At 42.4% G+C, this 16,915-nt stretch overlaps 1 protein-coding gene across 2 annotated transcripts in view; it reads left to right on the forward strand.

The window, feature by feature from the left end:
- The first annotated feature begins 3,884 nt into the window (after positions 1–3,884).
- SLC13A4 (solute carrier family 13 member 4) overlaps positions 3,885–16,915 on the forward strand; it is a 57,238-nt gene continuing 44,207 nt past the window's right edge. Inside the window, exons 1-2 of one of the 2 annotated variants that reach the window (XM_043969134.1) lie at positions 3,885–4,817; positions 13,484–13,612. In XM_043969134.1, the coding sequence (XP_043825069.1) occupies positions 4,719–4,817; positions 13,484–13,612 (228 nt within the window). In that variant the 5' untranslated portion in view covers positions 3,885–4,718. Of the gene's footprint in view, positions 4,818–13,483; positions 13,613–16,915 lie in introns of those variants that run through there. The other variant, XM_043969135.1, reaches the window with a different exon arrangement.

Here is a 16,915-nt window from a genome sequence, read left to right on the forward strand (position 1 = left end):
TGAGAATGGGAAAGACGGGCAGCTAGGTGGCTCAGTGGATAGAGCACTGGCCCTGGATTCAGGAGGACCTGAGTTCAAATCCGACCTCAGACACTTAACACTTACTAGCTGTGTGACCCTGGGCAAGTCACTTAACCCCAATTGCCTCACTAAAAAAAAAAAAGAGAGAGAGAATGGGAAAGACATGGGTAGGCAGTAGGAAAGCAGCCAATAGACAGGGGGAAATTGAAGATAAGTGAGAGAATGGGGATGATATAGGGAACAATGTGCTATAAAAGACAAAATGGAATCACTTGAGGATGTAGAAAGTTTTGTCATGGCAAGGAGAAAGGCCATTTCATTATGTAAAGAGAGGTCAAGGAAGAGGTAGTTGCAGAAGGCATCGGAGTAATATGAAAGAAGGAGGGGAAGAGAAGGAACTCTTCACAAATTACCTCAATTTTTTTCAGTAAAACATGAGACAAGGTTCTCAGCTGTGAGAGTTAGGGGAGGGAGACCCACTGGAGGTCTGAGGAGAGATGAAAAAATTTGGAAGAACCACTGTGATGAATGGGATTGTGAGTCAGTTAGAGAGGTATAAAGGGCTTGCATTGTAGCACTTAGAGCCCGGTTGGGGTTATGTAACATAAATTTGTAGTAGACCCAGTCAGGAAAGCCCCATGATTTTCTCCAGCTTTGTTTAGCTGCACATATTCAATCCTCCAATATATACTTTTTTTCAGTGCAATAGGAGAAATGTTGCTCGGGGCCTTGCCACATAGACTAGCTTTTCTTAAGGCCCTACTCCATGAAGATTGGCTGGTTCTTTTCATTAAGAGGGCTTAAAACTCTCCTTAAGAGCTGAAACTCTGCTTGATTGGCTAAGGGGACTGACTCAGTTGGTTGACATGGGTTCCTGGTTACCTGAGTAGAGAGGGACACAAGGTGATCCACCTCCTTTTTGAGGCTTTTTTACCTCAAATGAATAGTATGGTCAACACCAAGAAGCAGTGATCAACTGAATCAATCTGGAATCCTCACTGCAACAAAAGATCTATATTGTGCCCTCATGCACCCTTCTTGCCCTCAGTGAGACTACAAGGAGAGAGAGTCAGGGGCGTGACAAAGAGGAGCAGATCAGTATATAGCAGATGTGTAGGCTATCATTCACACTTGATGTCAGTGGAATACCTTCAACCCTGGAAGGTAGGTGCTATTATTATTCCCATTTGACAGATGAGAAAACTGAGGCAAACAGAGGTTAAGTAACTTGGTCAGGGTCACACAGCTGGAAGGCATTTGAGGCTGGGCTCAAGTTGAGCCTTGAAAGGAGCTAGGGATTCCAAGAGGCAAGAGTGAGAGGGGGGAGCGTTCAAGGAACAGAATCAGGAGCTGTTGTGTCATGTGCAGGGAATAGCTTGGCTGGAACATAGTTGGTGAAGGGAGACAGGTTAGTGAAGAGCAAGATGTATTATTTTTCACACAAGTTCCAGGACCCCGTGAAAGCTATCCATGGATCCCAGGTCTGCTGATTGAAGTCTTATAATAAATGGAGGACTCAGGGGCAGGGAGGTGGCACAGTGGATAGAGCACTGGCCCTGGATTCAGGAGAACCTGAGTTCAAATCTGGCCTCAGACACTTGACACTTACTAGCTGTGTGACCTCGGGCAAGTCACTTAACCCCAATTGCCTCACACAAAAAAGTGAAAGAAAGAAAGGAAGGAAGGAAGGAAGGAAGGAAGGAAGGAAGGAAGGAAGGAAGGAAGGAAGGAAGGAAGGAAGGAAGGAAGGAAGGAAGGAAGGAAGGAAGGAAGGAAGGAAGGAAGGAAGGAATGGAGGACTGACTGAGTCCTCTCTCAAAGCTTTTCAAATAACTTTTTTCTTCCTCTTCCACCTGCTTAGACTACCCAACCTCATCCTCTCCCTTCTGCAGCAGCTCCTTGCCTGGATTCCTCAGGTTTCAAGATTAGGTAAGAATTAGCAGGAATATTCTCATCCTCCTAACACATAGCCCCTCAGCTTCTGACCATCCACTCTAGCCAATGTACTATAAAATGAATGAAGACTGTATTTATTAAGTGACTGGGGATATAAACACAAGCCAGCAAGCCAATCCTTGACCTGTAAGGAATGTACATCCTAATGGGGGGCGGGGGGGGGGGGTGAAGACATCAAGGCAAACCAGAAAGTTGGAGGGGGAATATGTGTAAGACAGTACATCATATGAACATGACCTGGAGTGTCATGGTGGACTGCATGTGGACAAGATTAGGCAAAAGCTCCTTTCTCAAAGCCCAGACTCCCAGGGGCAGAGTCCAGGATCGTCTGGAAAGAGGACTAAGACCATGGCCCAAAGGGAGAGTCAACATAATTTGGAAATGTCTGGGAAAGGACCATAGAATTTAGAACTCGGAAGAGAGCTTAGGAGTTTATCTAGTCCAAACCCCCGATTTGACAAACGAGGGAACTGAAGTCCTGAGGATGAAGTGCTTTACCCAGTTACACAAGTAGTGAGCAGCAGGGTCACAATTTGAACACAAGTGCACTGACTTGCCAAGGATTTTTACAGGGGGATTCCTGCTGAATTTCAGTTTAGATGAGATGGTTTCTGCCTTCATCCTTTTCTAGCTAACTCATCTTGACAGGACTTTCTCCACCGTTCCTGAACACCAGCCACCTTTTCTTCTGATCATACACACACACCCACTTCATGTGTTGTCTTCTCCCGTTAGAATGTAAGCTTCATGGGGGCAGAGACTCTCTGATTCTATTTGTATTCCAGTGGTAAGCACGGTGCCTGACCCATGGTAAGCGCTTAATACATGCTTGTTGGTTGATTGACTGACTGATTTCTAACTTAGAGATGTGATCAAGTAAGAGTTACTTCATCACTCCACCGCATCATGGCTTCATCCAATTCTTGGGCCAGAAGGGACCTCCAAAAGCTAACCTGCTAACACCTAATAGAGTCTTCCATTCTTCACAAGAAGATTCTGAGCATCTCACTAATGGGCTCTTTCACCATGACATAAATCTCTTTTACTGAAAGGTCAGTCTGATTCTTTTTTTTTTTTAATTTTTTTTTGGGGGGGGGCAATGGGGGTTAAGTGACTTGCCCAGGGTCACACAGCCAGTAAAGTGTCAAGTGTCTGAGGCTGGATTTGAACTCAGGAACTCCTGAATCCAGGGCCGGTGCTTTATCCACTGCGCCACCTAGCCGCCCCCAGCCTGATTCTTTTGATGGGACTTCAGAAGAGACATAGAGGAGATGGCCAAAATCATCTACAGAACAACTGCTCGCTGACTTAGAGAAAGTTTGAACTTTCCCAGAGTTCCAGCGGAAGTCTTTCTGATTTACAAAAGAGCTACATCATAACCCCCAAATATCAGCTTCCAAACTCTTTCACTGCTACAGGCTATTTGTTTTCCACCAGGTAACACACACCTCGCCGTGGCCCTGGGCTCTTCACACACCTGCCAAAGGACTTTATCGCCTACAACTGGACTGAGGGGCATGTGATACTTCCCAGGGAAAGTTCTTAAATCCATGCACTCAAAGCATAAAACAGTGTTCATTTGGAGAAGTGGCATTATGTTGAAGAGGAGGAGGAGGAGGAGGAGGAGGAGGAGGATTGTTATTTCTGCCCCTGGAATGTTACAGAGAGGTATTAAAAATAAGCTTTGCCAATTGCTGCTGTTTTCCAAAGTCAGCAGACATAGGACCCTGCTGTGACCAATCAAAAGGAGCCTTGAGGAAAAAAAGTTGGGCCATTCTTTGAAACACCCTGATTGGCTTGAAGAGTTGGAGCAGGGCCACTATCCTCTTCTGGGCTTTCCATAGGTGGATTCGAAGTAAAGGAGGGTCCCCAACAGCTTTTTATCTTGCTCCAGAAAGGAATGTCTTCAGGGATTTCTCTGGGAGGCCCTGGCTCAAGAAGTAGGGAAAAGGTAAATTGTAAATAGGAAACCAATTTGAAGGGGAAGAATTTGAAGCTACCATGGTGGCAAGCCCTAGAAGAAAGAAAATCGGCCTTATCTGAAGTCATCACCTTCCTCCATCCAGCTCTGGATGGTTAAAGGGAAAGAGAGGATAGATTTCATAGAATCAGAGAGAGCAGAGGTATAGCCAAGGGAGACTGGAGTCTCTGGAATTAGCCATCAAGGGAAGTGACCAAGAGAAACCACAGTGTGCACAGGCTTTCTTTAAAAATCATCACCATCATAATAAGCTCCCCTGTGATATTCCCAGAGTTGGACTCAGAATCAACAATTCTTTTTTTTAATTCCATGGAAGAAGACCGTTGCTAAAACGCTGGGACCAAGTTAAAGGATTGTCCATGGTGATTCACCCAAGCCAAAACAAAGAAAGAAATCACTATGTCCCCGTTTGTAATCCTTGGCCGATTCCTTTTTCCTGCTCAGAAAACCCTGCTCATCAATGCCACCTAAGGCATTCAAGGGTATAGAGAGAGGCCTAGATACCATTTTTGGTCTTTTTTTTTCATCAGAGTAAAGGCAGAGTCGCCACTAAACTCTGCCGCCTCAAAGCGGGTGCTACCTGAAAAGGGAGACAAGAAAAATTTAAAGCTTGGTGGTGGTGCTCTTTGTTTGTTTGTTTGTTTTGTTTTGTTTTTTTAACTGGGGAACAGGGAGAAAGTCAGGGCTCTTGATAAGGTCAAGGTAAAGCTGAACGAAAGGAAGGGATCAGGCAGGTCAACAAGAGGAGGAAGAGTAGACCATGGCCTTTCTGAAGGAATTGCTTAAAGTGAGGAATTTGCTGCTGGTCATCTTTATCCCACTTCTGCTACTGCCTCTACCAATTCTACACCCCAATAGCGTAAGTATCTTATTTGTTTTCTCACTCCAATGTCTACATGAGCTGACAACTGCATGGCAAATGGGAGAAGGGGTCATCATCTACCGATGAAGGATGGGTGGAGCCCCTGGATGCTTATGTAGTACATAAATAAGATGTAGGACTTGGACTCTTGGCCATTCCTTTTAAGGTATGACTGATTTGCATTTCGGGGAGAATGCTAAAGAATTTCCCAACCTGAAATGGCCATTCTTACCAACATAGCTTTCTTGGTCTATCTGTGCTACCGGCAGTGAGGTCAGAGAGACAGGTAAAAGAAAAGAGATAACCTGAGATAAAGAAATAGAAAAAACCATTCGCTTCTATAAGAAAACATCTTCAGAGACAGGAAACAGGCACTTGCAAACAGGAAACAGGAAACTTGCAAAGGCAAGTTGTAGAAATGGGTAAGGATACTCAACTGTAAAATGAGGGAGTTGGACTAAGTTGAACTCTGAGGCCCCTTCCAGGGCTAGATGCTATGATCTTGTAACTACTGATGAACTTGTATTTGTTAAGAATTACCACTTGGCTGCCTTGCAATATAGTGGAATGAATAATGGTTCTACGGTCAGAGAACCTGGGTTCAAATCCCACCTCTGAAGCTATACTACTTGTATGACCGTGGGCAAGTCACTTACCCACTCCTGGGACTCAGTTACCTCATCTGTAAAATGAGGAGGTTGGACTAGATGGCTCCTGAGGTTCCTTCTGGCTTTAACTCTATGATCTGAAAAGCGCTAGAGGCATAGATTAGACCAGGAGTTTGTAACCGATTCTGTGTCATGGACCCCTTTGGCAGCCTATGAACCCCTTCTCAAAATAACCAGGATTTTAAAAATTCATAATTAAAGGAAATACTAAATTTCAGTTAGAGGTTAGTGAAAATAAAGATGTATTTTCCCCATCCAAGTTCAAGGACCCCCTGAAATGTCTCCTTAGACCCGAGGTTAAGAACCATTGATCTAGACCTTGTAATAAATGGTGTCCAGAAAAGCATACCAGATTTTAAGTCAGGGGCCATGGATTCAAATCCCACAACAGCTACTTATTAGCCAGGTAACTCAGGAAGTCATTTCATCTATCTAGGCTTCAATTGCCTAATTTTTAAAATAAAATAGCTTAGGGGTAGGTAGGTGGTGCAGTGGATAGAGCACCAGCCCTGGAGTCAGGAGGACCTGAGTTCAAATCTGGCCTCAGACACTTAACACTTACGAGCTGTGTGACCCTGGGCAAGTCACTTAACCCCAATTGCCTCACTAAAAAAAAAAAATGGCTGGAATACATTATTTTGAAACTCCCTGCCAGCTCTACATCTTATGATCCTGTATCTTGCTATGACAGTAAATGTCAAGATTTAGATTTCAAGGACCAAACTCAGTTTCGGCAAAGTTTCTTGGGCCAGAGTTTGGGGATCTACTTGTACGTCACTCGGGTCACAGTGGTCCCAGAAAGCCAAAACTTCATCAGAATTCTTACTCTGAAAGACACAGAGAGACAAAAATCGAGGGTGGCTTCTTGCCCTGATCTTGGGCACGTGATTCTTCTGCTTATTTTTTTGTTCTTGTGGATTTCCCCTCTGTGCTCTTGGCAGCAGAGAAACAAAATACTCGGACTAACTAATGACACATTCAAAAACAAAGAAGATCCCTAAGTCCTCAGAGCATGACCTTGAATTTCAGCAGGGTTCATGGAAACAGATCAGTCAGCATCCTCTGTTTTGGTTTCCTACATTGAATTTCTCTCAGACTTAGCACTTGCTTCTCTTCCCTCCTCTTCAAACACAGTCCTTAGTCCTATAGTCCTCTGTAAGTTGTGACTTGATAAATTTCCATCAAACTGTTCCAACTCTTTGAGATATTGGATAAGAGAGAAGGGTGGAAAAAACCAAAAAGAAAAAACATATCACCTTCACCTTAGCTATAATAACTTGGTCGGTAAGATTAAGCCTAGGGGGAAAAAAAGTGAAATGGAGGAGATTAGGATGGTTTCCTCTTGGAAACAAACTGACTTAAATCTTTCAATGAATACCCCTAGAGAGGCAAAGAGAAGCTGATTGAGGTTTGGCTGAGATTGCTGCTCGAACTTTTTGTACTTCCACCCTCCCCATGTCCCCTTGCTGCCACTTCGTTTTCTATTTCAATAATAACTCCCACTTATATGACTCCTTAAGGTTTAAAAAATGCCTTCCCCACAACAACCCTGCAAAGTAGATGGTGCAAATATTATTAACTCTATTTTGCCAATGAGGACACTGAAATTGACACTATGACTTGCCAAACATGTGCCTGCACAGCTAGTGTCTGGGATAACACTTGAACCCCAGGGCTCCTGATTCCAAATCCAGTGTTCTGTCCCCAGATGCCTCCCTTTAATCCAAATGCATTTTAATAAAAAAAAAAATTTTAAGGCGGAGAGGGAGGAGGGAAATGACACAGGAATCTGTTGAGATGAAATGAAATTGTTATTGTTCAGTCATGTAGAACTCTTTGTGACCCCATTTGGGGGTTTCTTGGCAAAAATACTAGAATGGTTTGCCATTTCCTTCTCCAGTTCATTTTACAGATGAGGAACTGAGGTAAACAGGGTTAAGTGACTTGCCCAGGTTCACACGGCTAGTAACTATCTGAAGCCATATTTGAATTCAGGGAGATAGGTCTTCCTGACTCCAGGCCCAGCACTACATCCAGCTGCCCTGGGGTTCTTTGCCAAGAAAACTCCAAATGGGTTCATAAAGAGTCTGACATGAATGAAACAACTTAAATTGGAGGGGACCCATTAGTAATCTCCCTAATTCTTCCCTTTCATGTAGGTCACTAGAAACTTCTCTCCAGGAAAAAATCAACCTTTTCTTCCAATACAACTTTATAGTTTCTTAATTTCTGTTCAGGGGAGCGGCCATTAAGGGAGATGGTGTGGTCTGAGTGAAGGAATCTTGGACATTGTTCTGGTCCCAGTTCTGCCCCTTAGTAGTTGTGAGATCTCAAGCAACTCACTACACTTCTCCATATGTCAATTTCCTCATCCATAAAACAGAGATAGTAACGTTTTCCCCGTTTACCTCATAGTATTGCAGTGTGGATCAACTGAATATAAGGCCCAGTGGAAACTGTAAAGGGCTCTACAAATATCAGCTACTAATATTATTACTCAGAGTGCTCTAGGGCTGTTAGCCAGCCCTCTTCATTCTTTAGCTTCAACTTGTGATGTCTAACTTTTCTGTGACCTATCATGAGCTGAGAGAGATGTCTTTCAGAAGCAAAATGTGATATGTGACAGATAGGGTCAGGGTAGCCAGAGCCATAACTCACAACTCTGTCACCCAGAACATACTGCAAAAGAAAAACAAAACAAAACAAAAACCACCTTCAAATTTATCCTGCAATTTATCATTTAAAAATAATAGAGGTTATTCAGTTAAATTGAAGTGAGAATTAGTTACTATAGGGGGCAGCTAGGTGGCACAGTGCATAGAGCACCGGACCTGGAGTCAGGAGTACCTGAGTTCAAATCCGACCTCAGACACTTAACACTTACTAGCTGTGTGACCCTGGGCAAGTCACTTAACCCCAATTGCCTCACTAAAAAAAGAAGTTAATTAGAGAATTAGTTACTATAGTGGCCCACAGATGGGTGTTATTAACAATACTCAGGGTCTGGTCATTTCTTTTTCAATTAATTATTTTGGGGGAGAAGAGAGAGAGATTAGTGACACCCTTTAAATTTCAGTACCCTGAGGTAAGACATCAGCTACTCAGCCCTTGTTATGGCTATAGATGTGGGAGATCCAACTAAAGACAAGAAGGCAGAGAGACATTCTCATTGGGTATTTATGTTCACGGAAGGACAATCAAAAGTAGGGAAAGAAAAGAAGGGGAAAGGAAAAAGATGGGAGAAGAGAAGTGCTAGGGAGAAGGGAAAAAGAAATGAAGAAGAGAAGAGGATGATGAAGCAATCTGGGTAAAGAATCCCTAAGGAACCTCTGTTTTGCCTGGTTTTCAGATTATTTTTGAGTTTGGGTTCTTAGTGCTCTGCTTCCTCTTTAGCTTGTCCTATCTTTTACCTTCTTTGGCTTTTAAAAAAATGTTCTGTATTAGTTCTGAGAAGTATGATTCTTTTTTTTTTTTTTTTGGTGAGGCAATTGGGGTTAAGTGACTTGCCCAAGGTCACACAGCTAGTAAGTATTAAGCGTCTGAGGTCGGATTTGAACTCAGGTCCTCTCGAATCCAAAGCCAGTGTTCTATCCGCTGCACCACCTAGCTGCCCCGAGGTGTGATTCTTTAAAGCCTTGATTCTTCCTTCAACCTAGACTGCATCCCAAGAAAATAAATATAGCATTAATATTAATGCTTAGTTCTTGAAATTCCCCAAGTAGATATGATTGCTTGATCTGCCTAGGCCTCTACGACATTGATAATGCTCCTGAGCCCAACCACAGTAGTCTTAAGGATGGCACTTAGGACCTTCCCTTTTTCTCTGACTCAAAAGTACATAAGAACTGAGAACCCAGAACCTAATTTTATGTGGGAAAAGGGGAGAGGAAGTGGGACTGACTATATTCAGCTTAAGTGGTGGTGGTGGTGGTGGTGGTGGTGGTGGTGTTCAGTTGTGTCTGACTCTTTGTGACCCCATTTGGAGTTTTCTTGGCAAAGATACTGTAGTGGTTTGCCATTTCCATCTCCAGCTCATTTTACAGATGAGAAAACTGAGGCAAACAGGCTGAAGTGACTTGCCCAGGGTCACAGAGCTAATAAGTGTCTGAAGCCTGATTTAAACTCAGGTCATCCTGACACCATGCCCCACACTGGCACCTAGCTTCCCCCATTAAGCTTAAATAACCTCCCCCAAATTAAAACATTAACTGAGTATTGTGAAGCTAAATTCTACTCAACTCAAACACAATCTCAGAAAAGCCCTGTTTATTTTGCCAACAAATTGAGCTGTTTTGAAATTGGGTAGCACATTATCTAAAGAAGCATTTCAGATTGTGATTTTTGCTTCTTAGTTCTCCAAGATAGAAGGAGTCCCATACTTGGAGCCAAAAGGCCTGGGATAGAGTCTTATTTCTGTGTAACCTTGAGTAAAACCCTCACTTTCTCACACTTGTTAATAAATCAATCAATAAGCATTTATTAAGTGCCTACTATATGCCCATGCACTGTGCTAAGGACAGGGGATACAAAAGGCTAAAGAGAGCCTGTGCCCACAAGAAGTTCCCCATCTAATGGGGATAATGAGCTCTGCCCTGTATAAATAAAAGAACTTTTTTTAAAAAATTAAGTTTTTGATTTCATTGTCATAGGGAACTCACAGTGAGTAAATTTCCCCTGCCCATGCGGCTGAACACAGACTGTGCTCCTTTAGTGGGGCACTGAGGAGGTGAAATAACTTATCCAAGGTCACATAGCCAGTATGAGGAATCTGAAAAGCCTGGTCATCTGAACTCTGAGGCTGGCTGGCTATCCATTATGATACCACCTGGCTCTCCAAAGAATTGTTATAAAGTTCAAATAAGCAAATGGAATGTGAAAGGGTTTTGTAAACTGTAAAGTGTTATATAGATATCATCTTATTGTCACTTCAATTGGATGGTTATGCATACATATGTATATCCAATATACATGTACTAAATTAAGAAGAACATATAAACTTCTTAGAATAAACATGTCAATCATAATAATCAATCAAAAAGCATTTATTAAGCACTTACTATACACTAGGCACTATGCTATTTGCTAGTGCCTAGCACATAGTACTTAATGTGGGAGCAGCTAGGTAGTGGAGTGGGTAGAGAGCCAGACCTAGAGTCAGGAAGATTCATCTTCCTGAGTCAAATATGCTCTCAAATGCTTACTAGCTGTGTGACCCTGGGCAAGTCATTTGCCCCCATTTGCCTCAGTTTCCTCATTTGTAAAATAAGATGGGGAAGGAAACAACAAACCACTCCAGTATCTTTGCCAAGAAAACCCCAAATGGGGTCATAAAGAGCCAGACACAACTCAACAACAAAAAACGTTTTTCTTTGGGACAGAGGATCTTTGTGAAGGGTTGGAGTTTGGTTTTTGTTTTATTTTTTTGCTTTAAAGAAAGAAAAAAAGGTGAAACAGAATGTTAGTCTTCAGGGTCTTTGGGGCAACAAAGAGTATTTCCATTAGCAACAATCTTCCTGGAATACTATTTTCTAGAAAGGATCACAGAATTTGAGTGTTGAAAAGGACCTCAGTGCCCACTGTAGTCCAATTCATACACAAAAGGAATTCCCTGTCTAGCATAGCTAACAAGTAGCAGCCTCTGCTAGAACACCCCCCAAGGCAGAACATCCACCCACCATCTTCTGAGGCAGGTCATTCTACCTTTCCACAGCTCTGATAGCAAGTCTTTACTGGCATTGAGACTCAATTTGCTCCTTTACAACTTCAACTCATTGTTCCTGGCTCTACCCTGCTGTGCTTCCACAATGACACTCATGGATTTCATTCACTCAGATGGCATTCACACGTGTGGTACAGTGGCAAAACTTTTGACTTGGGAACCAGGGGCTTGAGGTTCAAATCCCAGTTCTGCCACCTGTGTAGCCTTAATCTATCTGGACTGTTTCCTTATTTAAAAATAAGGGGGCTGAACCTATATCAAATTGCTTACCATCTTGGGGAGCAGAGAGGAGAAGGAAGGAGGGAGAAAATTTGGAACTCAAAATTTTATTAAAAATGAATGTTGGGCGGGGTAGGTGGCGCAGTGGATAGAGCACCGGCCCTGGAGTCAGGAGTACCTGAGTTCAAATCCGGCCTCAGACACTTAACACTTACTAGCTGTGTGACCCTGGGCAAGTCACTTAACCCCAATTGCCTCACTAAAAAAAAAAAATTTAATTTTTTAAAAAGTTAATGTTGGGGCAGCTAAGTGGCACAGTGGATAAAGCACCGGCCCTGGATTCAGGAGGACCTGAGTTCAAATCTGACCTCAGGCACTTGACACTTACTAGTTGTGTGACCCTGGGCAAGTCACTTAACCCTCATTGTCATGCAAAAAAAAGAATGTTAAAAATTGTCTATACATGTAATTGGGAAAAATAAAATGCTATAAAAAAAAAGAAAAGAAAAAGAAGGGAGCTGGATTGGATGACATCCATGATCTCTTCCAGTTCTAACTCTATGATGCTATGAACTTTCTGGCTTATAATAAACCTTCCTTTTTCCTGACCTGGTCTAGCTAAACTTCTCAATAATTTCAGGAGACAGGTAGAAGAAAGAAAGGGCTGCCCTGGTTTTACTTGATGAAGCACACAAAATGTGAGTGAGTGACCACCCCATAGGAAAAGCCCAGATAAAAACTCAGACTGTCGGGGCAGCTAGGTGGTGCAGTGGATAGAGGACCGGCCCTGGATTCAGGAGGACCTGAGTTCAAATCCAGCCTCAGACACAACACTTACTAGCTGTGTGACCCTAGGCAGGTCACTTAACCCCAATTGCCTCACCAGAAAAAAACAAAAACAAAAACAAACCTCAGACTGTCCAACTCTTGGACTGTGTGTACCACACACAAACCAAGTTTGACGATTTTTGACAGAATTGACTGGTTTCCTCAATTTAAAATAGATGTCGGGGGGCAGCTAGGTGGCACAGTGGATAAAGCACTGGCCCTGGAATCAGAAAGACCTGAGTTCAAATCCAGCCTCAAACACTTGACACTTGCTAGCTGTGTGACCCTGAGCAAGTCACTTAACCCTTGTTGCCCCACAAAAAATAAAATAAAATGAAATAGATGTATATTTTTTAAAACTCAATTCAATCAAATAACTACTAGTGATCAGCCAAATTAGTCATAAGAAGTGGCATATTTGTGGTCCCTTCCATGCTCAGAACCTCAGCCAGTCTCTCTGGCCCCTGGTTTCTGACTCTCTTAGTCTTTCAGCCCACTTACTCTCTGGGAGTTCTTATAAGTGCTTTTCAACCTCAGCTCCCAGCATTCCTGTACTATATTACTTTATGGCACCACTCTACTCCTGGATCTCAGAATCGTGGGGTCTCAGAGTGGGAGGGGTCCTCAGAGGCCACCTAGTTCTACCTATACCTGAACAAGAACCTTCTTCATAGCTAACAAGTGGCTGGTCAACCTTTGCTTGATCAGTAAAAAGGAATTCCTTCCCCTTCTGTATAGCTCTTGTTGTTAGGAAGTATGTTCTAATGTCAAGTAGATTTCCCTCCAAACAATTTCTACCCATTGTTCCCAGTTCTGCCCTCTGAGACCAAGCAGATCTGATAGTATCCTCCAAGATGCTGGCTAAGCAGAGGGCATCAAGGTGCGAGTGAGGCCAGTCTTCATAACAGTACAAAGACAAATTTGATTCATAAGATCATAGGTTGGATGTCTGCTGGAAGCAGGGGCATGCATAGCCTTCCTCCACCAAAGTGGGAACTAAGGATGACAAAAACAACCCATGCCACCCACTGGCAGGTCCAAGTCTTTTTTCCAAGTCTCTTTGACACCTTTCCATAGTGGATCTCAATATCGATTTTTAAATCTTGTGGGCCTGTGGGCTCCACTGCCTCAGCCCGCCCTCTCTGCTGATCTTGGTTTTCAGGGGATGGTTGGAAAGGGAGCAGTCAGTGACGTCTGCTACAACTAACCCCCTATTTCCTCTCCCACAGGAGGCTGCATGTGCCTACGTCCTGATCGTGACAGCCGTGTACTGGGTGTCAGAAGCAGTCCCACTTGGAGCTGCGGCCCTCGTACCTGCCTTCCTCTACCCTCTCTTTGGAGTCCTCCGATCCAGTGAGGTTAGACCACAACATGCCACTAGTCTCATTGCACCCTGCTTAAATATTCCAGGTAGAGGAAGCAGTCCAGGATATTTCACAAGTAAAACATACCCAAATATCACTTGAGTAGGGGAATCTCTTTACCCTCTGGGGGAAAAGAATCCACTGCTTTATACAAACATGTATTAAGCACTTACTATGTACAGAGTATGAGTGAAGAGAACTACCCTCATGGACCTTACAATCTAGGAAACCTTTGTCCATGCTATCCCATACATCTGAGGTATTCTGAACTCTTATTATCTCAGCAAGTTCAAAAAGGCTGCTTTCCCTGAACGACCACACCCAAATCCAATTACCACTTTATTCTGTATCCCCTCAGCAAGAGTATACTCTTTATATTATATGGCTTTGTGTTTCGTGATGTGTTCTTTCCTTTCATGTTTCTCTAAAGTACTAAGAATACAAGAATTGAGCAGCAAATGCTCATTGATCATTTGACTTAACAAAAGTTTCCCAGAATGCACACAGCAGCTTCGCAAATGACCATACCTCAGTCTTAGGTCACTAAGACTCATTCAGCCTCAAATCATTGGCTTCTCCTCACTAAATATCCTTAAACTGTCGCCCCTTTCTCTTTTCAAGGTGTTTGCCACCTTCTTTGACACAAATTGTCAAAGTTGGGTTTAAGCCCAGATATCTGTGTTTAAATGTCAACCTGAGACTACAAAAGGAAAATGGAATTAGGGAGTAGAGACTGCAGAAGCAAAGAGAATGAGTTTTCATTCAAAGAAGACCTAAAATCACGCAGAATCTTATACCTGACCAAGATTCCAGTCTGTGCAATCAGTGACAAAAGGCTATCTGGCTTTTTGTCTAAAGACCTCCAGTGAGACCCAACTTGCTACCTCCCAATTCTCTTTTTGATAGTTCTAATTGTCAAAAAGTCTTTGCTTACGTCAAGCCAAAATCCGCCACTTTGCAACTTTGACCATTTCTTTCTAATTCTGCCTTTTGGGGCAGAGCAGAACAAGTCAATTCTCACTTTTTCATATTATAGTCCATAAAAAGCTCGAAAATAGCTATTATTCTCTCTGCCAACCTTTTCCCAGGTAAATGCTTCCAGTTGCTTCAATCTATTCTTATAAAGTATGACCTCCAGGCCCTTCATCATCCTAGTTCACCTTTAGCTTCTCCTGGACTGAAAACTTTGTAAAGGAAAGGGTGTCTTCTAAAGCAATAATGTCAAATTCAAATTGATATAGGGCCAGTGATCAATACATAAAGATCCTTTCAGGCCACATAGTGACTTAGAAAAACATATATTAATATATCTATGTTTTATTGAATTTTTATTTATTTGGTTAAATATTAACCAATTACATTTTAATTTGGTTCAGGCTGCATTTGGGAGTGTATGGGCCATGTTTGACAGCTTTGTTCTAAAGGACCTGAGAAAAAATTTGCTCCTGGACTTCATTCTTCCATTCTGTTCTTTTTATTAAAGACTGCTAACTTAGAGGTCAGATTTTTAAAATAAGCCAACATTTCATTAAATAGGATAAATTTTTTTATCTCATTGTAAACAGAACAAAAGCCAGACATGTGTCCTAGGCTTAGAGGAGAAATGCGGCCTTAGGGCTCTGAAGAAATGGAATCTTCCAGGAAAAAGCAGCTAGGTCAGGTTCTGAATGCTGCAAGGGAGCTGCTAGGCAACAGTCCAACAAAGAACCAATGAACAGTCAGGAAGGTCAACCCAATAAGAGATGCTGCCAGAGTCTGTGGCAGCATCATTGTTGGGCAAGTTAGAGAGCTAGAGATGTTGCTATTCAAGGGTAGAAGAGGAGAGCAATATGGATGAAGTGTAAAGACTTCTCTCCTTAGAAATACTAAAGTACTCCTCTCACTGGTGAGGATGGAGTGGGAAGAAGACAGGAATCATGCAATAACTAGGACCGATTTCCCAGTAACTGGGAGACTGGTTAACTTGGCTTTCACTTCGTTGATTAATACATGATACCAGTGAGACCAAGGACATATGTTTAGCCTTTGTATAAATAAGCCTGTTAACTTTTCACATGGCAAAACCAGTTCCACAGCCATGAACTCTACCCTCCTAATGCTGAATATGTGACTTTGGTCATAGAAAGAATTGAACTGCTCTCCTACTGAAAGTCTCTGCTCCAGTCAAACCAGACCACGTGCTATCTCAGTAGTGGTCTTTGTACTTGACCAACTCAATTTAACTCAATATTTGCTATATGCAAGGCAGTATGGTACATGCTAGGGATACAAAGAAAAAAGGAAAAGACAGTTCTTGCCCTCTACTTATAGTCTACATTCCTACCTCTATTCCTTTAGATATTCCACCACCACCCCCCATTCAGAATGCCTTCTTCCCAAGCCCATCAAAATCCATTACCCCTCCAAGGCCTGATTCCAATCCTACCTCTTCAGCAGAGTCTGCCCTGTTCACCCCAACCAGAAATTCTCTCTCCCTCTTCTGAAATCATCTCTAACCCTTCTGTCTGTACCACTATATGTGCCATGTATTATACATATTTGTGTATTTGCTTTTATCTCCCCAATTTGCTGATAAGTGCATGGAAGGCAAGGACCTTCTCTTATATAAATATATCCCACTTGGGACCTGTTGAAGAATTTACCTATAATAGGAATATGATATGATATGATATAATAGGATAAGATAGGAACACAAAATAGATAAGAAATAGACTATATGTATGTAACAAGATGGAGTTATAAGAATTATAATTGTCATAACAATAAATGTTAATAGTCTGTGTGAAAAATACCTAAAGGTTTTAGCTGTTGACTAAAAGCTCAATATGAGCCAACATTCTGACATGTCAACAAGAAAATCTAACTCATTCTTAAAGCACATCACCAGAAGTTTAGAGTTTATAAAAGCACAGATAGAAATATCACAGTGCAGTAGATCAAAGGTTAGCCTCAGAGCAGAGTTTCTTAACCTGGAGTCTGCAGACTCCCAAAAAGGCTAGGGATTGATTTTAGGGAGTCCATGAATTTGGATAGAAAAAATGACTTCTTTATTTTCACTAACTTCTAACTGAAATTTAGCATTTCCTTAATTTTTTTCCAAACTTTACTTGGACAAAGGGTCCACGGGCTTCACCAGACTGCCAAAGGCAGTGGGAAAAAAGGGTCCGATTTCTAGTCCCATCTCTGGCACAAACTGGTTGTGTGACCTTGGCAAATAACTCAACTTCTCTGTGCCCCAGGCAATACTCTAAGACTCTGTTGTAACACAGCTGCCTTTTGGATCTCCTAATACAAGTG

The sequence above is a fragment of the Dromiciops gliroides genome, chromosome 5 (genome assembly GCF_019393635.1).
Source record: "Dromiciops gliroides isolate mDroGli1 chromosome 5, mDroGli1.pri, whole genome shotgun sequence".
NCBI lineage: Eukaryota > Metazoa > Chordata > Mammalia > Microbiotheria > Microbiotheriidae > Dromiciops > Dromiciops gliroides.